Source organism: Lycium barbarum, chromosome 1, assembly GCF_019175385.1.
Source record: "Lycium barbarum isolate Lr01 chromosome 1, ASM1917538v2, whole genome shotgun sequence".
NCBI lineage: Eukaryota > Viridiplantae > Streptophyta > Magnoliopsida > Solanales > Solanaceae > Lycium > Lycium barbarum.
Genome location: NC_083337.1, coordinates 139,518,251 through 139,526,747, shown reverse-complemented (window position 1 = coordinate 139,526,747; position 8,497 = coordinate 139,518,251). Strand labels below are relative to the sequence as shown.

Below are 8,497 nucleotides of genomic sequence, written 5' to 3'. Positions count from 1 at the left end.
AAATAGGATGTATATAGTTAGATATATCTAAATATAGTAATGTGTCTTTCTTTCTTGAACAGGTTGCAGAAGAAAATCTATCACATAAAATAGGACCAATCTAGAACTATTATATTTTCAATGTATCAAATTTTCTATAATTCAAGAATCTATCTATGTTTAAGTATTTAAGCCTTGATAAATTTTGAACACAAATAAGTCAAAATGTTTTTATGCTAACATTTACCAAGAAATATGGTACTATTAAATTAATTAGAGGGAATTTTAAAATTATTTATATATGAAGTAAACTTCTGGTCAGCTAAGTACAAATATGTATTAAGAAATAGAATGTCAACTTGGGATAAGAAGAAATAGTCAGTTTAAAATAAAATATAGCCAACATCTCATAGCATGAGTAAAATGAAACATATAGAGAGTAGTACAATAAATAATTTAGTATTGTTTACAAGCACACAAATTAAAAAGCAACAACTTAACACAATGGAAGGCCATATCATTCAATCATCAACACATAAATATGAGAGAAATATTCATAAAAGTAAAATCAAAATCCTCCCGTTGAAGAAGATTAATGATGAGCACCAGCAGAACCACCACCAGTACCATTATTGGAATCTTTTGGATTGACTGCATAGTATGTCTGGACGATATCTAAGCAGAGGAGGAAAGTAGCAATAAACAAAGCAATTGTAGACCAGGGACTGTTCAAGTAAGTGGTCCACAAATCAGCTATCCAAGTCTTGGCTTTGCTGTGATAGTGCTCTTCAATATCCATCTTTACACCCCACAAAAAAGAAGTATCTTCTGCACCAAAAGTATCCAAAGCTTTGTACATTTCCACCACTTCTTCGTCCCTTCCCAAACCGTTGATTATAATTTGCTTCTCTCGTAGTTCCTTCACATCTTGGTTTGAAATCACAAGTAGTCTCATGAAATTCACGTAAGCAGTCACGGCTTTATCAGAAGGATTAGGAACATAGGGAGAGAACTCGTAAGCGATCAAGTTCTTGAAAAACACTCTTGTGTCCTTTGTGACATACAAAAGTGGGAGCTTCAGTTCAGCAGACTTACATAATTCGTATGGCCTAAACCTTACCCCCCGGAGAGATTTAATCCTACTAGCACTGAAATCCATGCCCTTTGATTTCAGATCCGTCACAGAACGGAACACGTGCTCGCTACGTACAGGAATGTCATCATGACAGCAACAGCTTTTTTCGAGGTGCCATACCAAGTTGTTGATATTGCAACGATGTTCACCAGGTTTAGATCCGGGGTCTCGATCGTGGCCTGTGACAATTGCCTTTCGAAAAATTTCAAGAAGGTGAAGGGGTTCCGTCCCGAGCATATCGATATGGATATTATTACCCCGAGCTTCTTCAAGTTCTGTCTCCTCTTCAACATGGAAGAACCTTTTAAAGAAAGTTGTTTCCATTTCCTTTACAAATGCATGTCTGTCGGTACCATATCTCAATCCAACCAAGATCTCGAGAATCCCGAAAGGTACCTGATTTTCGAGCAAATACGTGTCACGGATAATGCTGTTATAAACAGCAGTACCGAGATGCTTAATCATCGCGTCTTTTTTAAATGGCTCTTTCCTCACATTGATATAACTTAGAATGATACATGCATCTCGAAGCATCATTATAGCAAAATCTTCGTCAGTGTACATACTGGGCATGAACTCTTCGAGGTAACAACTTCTCACATACCCAATGTTCTCTAGAATCGCATTTAAGTACTCATCTTCGATTTTAGGACCGCCATCAATGAACATTTTAACGGCCTTGGGCTTGTAATCCTCAACAAACTTGAGCTTCTTCTTTCCATGGTGGTAAGGCCCCAGTGATACCACTTTTGGATCATAGTCGTCATTTCTATTAAATACGATACCACGTCCGATTTGATTGAACTCACTTATCCAATCGTCGCTTTCCTTATTATCTTCTCTCATCAGTAATGGAACCATTTGCATTGGATGTTCCACCTCTTCCATTTCATATCCTGATGGCACTTTATTCCGCTACAAGAAAAAGTACTTCAATTTCGATTTTACAAAGTGGGCAGATCAAACATCAAACAGTAAATTAATTAGTGCATGCATCCAATCCATGACTAATTACTATACTTGATCAATATACTTTGTTCACACGTAGTATAGAATAAATAATTTCCTGAGAGCAGGCGAAATGATACTCCTTCCGTCCCAATTTATGTGAAGGTATTTGGGCACGCACGCATCAGAATTTAAGAATGAAATGAAAAGTTTTAAATAGATATTTGTATGGCTATAAATCATCTCATTAAAGTAAAATGAGAAGTTCACAATCTAACTATTAATATTAAATATAGAAATATGTCATTCTTTTTTAGACTGACTAAAAAGGAAAGAGTGTCATATAAATTGGGACGCAGGGAGTATATCATATGAAAAATTTTCAATATCCTAAATTACCTAATTATTGAAGTGTGTGACTATCTCATCTAAAAGTTTAAGTTGTTAGAAAGAACAACTTTGAATTAATTAATTATATTATATCTCAATATGCCCCTTTACGTGTTTGACTTGATTCTCTTTCATTGGCCAAACAAGTTGAATATTTTTTTGTTTTTTGGGTGATAGTGAGATTTGAACTCATGACCTTTTGCTTGCTCTAATACAATGTTAAAATATCTGATTGTCTGATCTAAAAACTTAAACTATATATTAGAGAGAACGCACTTTTGATTAGTATTTAATTATGTCATCTCTCGAAACTAATATGGAAGTCAAAATGAAGAAAGAAAGAATTTTTAAAAGGAGCCTTTTGTAATACCTATTTCTACCCTTAAATTAAATTGCTACATTACTCGATATATTTTTCCATGCAAGATTATAGAACCACAAACAGAAAAGGATACAAGCTTGTATCATTATAATACTTTTTATTTTTGTAACTAGTTTCAAATTTTAGTCTTCTTCTGTTTAAAACTTTAGAATTCATCATTTTGACAAATTGATGTTCGTGATCATTCTAAGAATAAACCTCAAGTGTTCCTAAATTTAATTTTACTTGCTTTGTGGAACAAATGTTTCTTAGATTACACACATTTAAAGGAGATAAAAATGAAAAGAATTATTGGGGTTTATACAAGAGGCATACCATGAAGACTAAAATAGATTTTTGTGTGGCTATAAATCTTCTCATTAAGATAAAATGAGAAGTTCAAAATAAAATTACCAGTACTAAATATAGAAATTTGTCATTTTTTTTATGACTAACTAAAAAGGAGAGAGTGTCACATAAATTGGGACGGGGGGAGTATATCATATGAAAACTTTTCGATATCCTAATTATTGAAGTGTGTGGCTATTACATCTAAAAGTTTAAGTTGTTAGACAGAGCAACTTTTCCATTAGGTAATTATCTTATATCTCATTATGCCCCTTTACATGTTTGGCTTGATTCTTTCATTGGCCAAACAAGTTGAATATTTTTTTGCTTTTTGGGTGACAGTGATATTTGAGCTTAGGACTTCTTGCTTGCTCTGAAACCATGTTAAAATGTCTGACTATCTCATTTAAAATCTTAAGCTATATATTTAAGAGAACACACTTTTGATAAGTACTTATTTAGTTATATCATCTCTCGACACTACTATGGAAGCCTAAAGGAAAAAAGAACTTTACAAAGGAGCGCTTGTAATACTTTTTTCTCCCCTTCAATTAGAGCGTTACATTACCCGAGATCTTTTTCCCTGCAAGATTATATAACCACAAAAACAAAAACAAAAACAAAAACAAAAAAAAAAAAAAAAAAAAAGATACAAGCTTGTGTAATTATAATACTTTTTAGTTTCAAATTTTAGTTCTATTAACAAATTTAGAATTCATGATTATGAGTTATGACACATCGACATTCGTGATCATTCTAAGAATTAATCTTCAAGTATTCCTAAATTTGATTTTACTTGACAACTGTTACTTAGATAACACAAATTTAAAAGAGACAAAAATGAAAAGAAGTATTGATGCTTTATATAAGAGGCATACCGTGAAGACTAAAAAAGATATTTTTATGGTAGAACACATTACATACCTATGTACACTAGCGCTTGGGATGCTCTTCTGCTGAGGTGTTTGATAATAGTTCAAGGATATATATAGCCATATTTAAAGGGTTATGAAGAATGGAATATTTTAAGCCTTGAATCCATAGTAAAGAATAACTTTTAAAGTTGCTTCAAAAGGAAATAAAGATATAGCTGTAGGGGATACTAAGATAACTTGTACTAGTGACATATAGAACTAGTGTTCCCTTAATTAAGTAATTACAAGATGTACTTACTATCTCCAGGGTATTTTTCACATTAGTCGCTTTAAAGTTAGATTCTTGGCCAAATTTGTACACTCAATGAAAGTCAATTAATAGACCTAAAATCTGGACTACAAGGACATTTTAAAAAAAGAAGAAATGTAATGTACTAACAAAAACTCTCTTTTTTTTTATCGTCCAATTCTAATCTCATTCCTCTTGTCGTCTTGAGTAAATAAAGATTCTTTCCAGCTTCTGTGAATCACGTGGAAAAATGAAGCAATTCTTTCTTATAAGGTTAACCTGCTAATGAACAATAGCTACATACATTATTTCATTTACCCCACAAATACGATATAAAGCTAATTGATCCAGTAACTTTTATCTAATCTTTAACATCACAAAATGAACTCTCATTAATTATGGTGACACAAATAACTGCCTCTTTAAGTACGTACTTGCAAAAATTGAGGTACGAAACATTAGAAGATTGGCTAAATTCTTACACTAACTGAAAATAGTCATTAGACTCTACAATATGAAACACACAACATGTTCCTTTCTAACACTTTGGGCAAGTGAGAAAACAAAAAGAAGAAAAGAAGCAGATGCTCTATACTCGATTAAAGGAGAGTGAATTAATGCTTTTGCTCTTATGTAGAATTTTCCAGCACTCGAAGTAACAGAGATCTAAAATGAAAGAGCACTAGGCAAGGAATATAATAGGAATTCATATTGTTGTTTATCATGCCTGACTAATTGTATTGGGGTAAATTCGTGCAACACAGCTAGACTTGTATCGTTAGGCCACGTGGCTTAAGAAATAAGTCAAATATGAGTCAGCATTCAGTGGCACCGGAGGAAATGCCTTTGCACCAGAGGAACCATTTGGTCTGGTAGACTGTTGGAGTAGCTCCGGAAGATCAGAGCTCAACGGGCTGTCATTACGGATCAAGTCGAACGTTATATGCCAGTGTTATTAGGCTTAATGATCCTCTTTATTGCTCATTATTATTACTCAATTAATAATCATTATAAGTAGGGGCGTCATACACCGAATGTGTGCCCCTAGCTCCTAGTGTAAATAGAGATTATCTTTCCAATTGTAAACGCACGAAATTCAAGAGGAATACATTCCTCTACTATTCTTTTGTGTACATATATGAGCATGGCGGGGCCCTGTCCCGTCTTTACAATGTTACATACTCTTTCTAGAGGCTCGTAGACAGTTGTGTATAGTTAGATGTCTCTTAGCCTTGTCGGCTCATATTTTGTATATCATTTTGATAGCCTTGCCAGCTTGTGTGTATATATATATAGGCATAGTTAATGATGTTGATATGAAAGTACTCTTGCCTGATAAGATTTGTATTATTGATGCACAGGAATTGCGAGTTTCCATGTGGCTCACCTAGTTATGTTGATGAAAGTATGATGAGAGGTGCCCCGTGGGGTAGCTTCAGGTGCCCGACATGGCCCTCCGGTTGGGTCGTGATAAAAGTGATATCAGAGCAGTTCTGTCCTAGAGTGTGTCTATGAGTCGTGTCCAATAGGGTCTTGTTTATGGGTGTGTTGCGCGCCACACTTGTAAACAGGAGGCTGCGGGCATTTAGGAATGAATGGCCTTCTTTCTACATAGATCGTGCGATAGAGCCATGACATAAGGATTTATCTTTACTTAACCATGTGTTATGTATTTCAGCTATGCCTATAAAGAGAAAATCTACAGCAACCCAAAAGGGCAAAACAGTGGCAGGAAAGTGGACGGAGAGAGTACCGCCGATAGATATAGCGGAGGGAGAATCCCAGAATGAGGTTCCATCTCGATCCTTCCACTCATTCCCTGCTTCAGATGAGCATGAAGGAGCCTCAGCCCCAGCTCCAGCACCCTCAATTCCCCCACCAGATGCTACGGGCCAAGTGATGAAAGAGGCCATTCATTTGCTGACTCTGCTAGTCGCCGCTCAGGCCCAGCGGCAAGGTATAAGTTATGGTGATAGGGCGGTTAGTGCAAGAGCCCGTGACTTTATTATCTTGAACCCTCCGAAATTCTTCGGGTCAAAGCCGGATGAGGACCCTCAAAGCTTTGTTGATGGAATGTTGAGGACTCTTCGGTTAATGCATGCTTCGAATCCGTAGAATTGGCCTCCTATAGACTACGGGATGTTGCGGTTCATTGGTATATGGTTTGCATTTCTTCTAGGGGAGTCAATGCACCTCCCCTGGTATGGCAAGAATTTGTTGATGCTTTCTTCCGACATTACTTGCCCCCAGAGGTTCGGCAGGCTAAAGCCGATAAGTTCTTGAATCTTAGTCAAGGAAGTATGAGTGTCCTAGAGTATAACCTCCGCTTCAATTCTTTGGCTAGGTATGCTCCGTCAATGGTAGCGGATATGGGCGACCGAGTGCACCAGTTTGTGAGTGGCTTAGGGCCACACTTGATGGATAAGTGCTCGACTGCGTCACTTCAAGATGGTATGGACATTTCTCGCATTCAAGCCCATGCCCAGAATTTAGAAGAAAGCCAACAACAGCAAAGAAGTGAGCGTGAGAGTGATAGGGGTTATGGCAAGAGAGCAAGATCTTCGGGCCCGACTAATGAGGTCAGAGGAGGGAAAAGACAGCAATTTTCTAGGCACTCAGGCCATCCCATGACTAGTGTGCCTCCTCGGTTTACGGGCTAGAGATTTGATAGATCTATTTACTCCGGGCTAAACCAGAGTTTTAAAGCTTCAGGTCTCATTACAGGGGTGACTCGAGCCAGGCAAGATCACTCATACCATGATGTTCTCAGTGCGGGAAGTTACATTGGGGCCAGTGCCGATTGGGTTCATATGTTTGCTATGCATTCGGTCAGCCATGCTATATCATGCGTGACTGCCCCTCGATTGGTGGTAGGGGTAGGGTCCAACCCTCAAGGTCAGCAGCTGGGTCTTCATAATCTATACGCACTCCAGGGAAACGTTCACAGATGCCAGTCAGTCGTGGTAGAGGTAAAGGAGGAGCTCCCAGTTCTAGTGGTCCTCAGCACATTATTGATGCACTGGTTGGGCGACAGGATCGTGAGTCCTCCCCTGATGTTGTCACAGGTAAATTATCTGTATTTTCTCTTGATGTATATGCATTGATTGATCCAGGCTTCACATTGTCATATGTTACTCCCTATATTGTTGGTTGATTTGGGGTGAAATCGGAGTCAATCAAACCTTTCGAGGTGTCTACACCCGTTGGTGATCCGGTAATAGCTAGTCGAGTATATAGAAATTGTGTAATTGTGATTTGTGATCATCGTACTATGGTGATTTGTATGAGTTGAAAATGGTGGATTTGATGTTATCATGGGCATGGATTGGTTGGCTTCTTGCTATGCCAATGTTGATTGTAGAACAAAAATGGTTCGCTTCTAGTTTCCAGGAGAACCAACTTTGGAATGGAAGGGAAATACAGCGTCTCCGAGAGGCAAGTTTATTTCCTATCTCAAGGCAAGGAAGATGATTGCTAAAGGTTGTATTTACCATTTAGTCCAGGTTCAAGATATAGAAGCGAAATTGCCGACCCTTCAGTCTGTTCCTGTAGTGAATGAGTTTCCGGATGTATTCCCGGATGAGCTTCCAAGCCTTCCCCCAGAGCAGGAGATTGATTTTGCTATTGATGTACTACCGCATACCAAGCCCATATTTATTCCTCCTTATAGAATGGCTCCTGCAGAGTTGAAAGAGTTGAAAGAACAATTGAAGGACTTGCTTGAAAAAGGCTTCATTAGGCCTAGATCATCCCCATGGGAGCACCCATGTTGCTCGTAAGAAAGAAAGATGGCTCTTTGCGAATGTGTATCAATTACAAGCAATTGAATAAGGTGATCAAGAATAAATATCCGCTTCCAAGGATTGATGATTTATTTGATCAATTGCAGGGTGCCAAATGGTTTTCAAAGGTAGATTTGAGATCCATGTAACATCAGGTGAAAGTTAGGGAGGAAAATATTCCTAAGACGGCCTTCAGAACTAGGTATGGTCATTTTGAGTTCCGAGTAATATCAGTTGGGCTAACTAATGCACCGGCAATATTCATGGACTTGATGATCAATGTGTTCAAGCCTTTCCTAGACTCATTTGTGATTGTCTTCATTGACGATATCCTGGTATATTCTCGGTCCGAGGCAGAACATGTAAATCATTTACGTAGCGTTCTTCAGG

General features: G+C 37.5%; 1 protein-coding gene across 1 annotated transcript; it reads right to left on the bottom strand.

The window, feature by feature from the left end:
* Positions 1-375: 375 nt before the first annotated feature.
* LOC132639839 (UPF0481 protein At3g47200-like) lies at positions 376-4,127 on the bottom strand. The gene is made up of 2 exons (XM_060356237.1): positions 4,086-4,127; positions 376-2,029 (listed from the first exon to the last, which is right to left on the bottom strand). The coding sequence occupies exon 2, from the start codon at positions 2,000-2,002 to the stop codon at positions 572-574; it is 1,431 nt and encodes a 476-aa protein (XP_060212220.1). The 5' UTR covers positions 2,003-2,029; positions 4,086-4,127; the 3' UTR covers positions 376-571.
* Positions 4,128-8,497: the final 4,370 nt, after the last annotated feature.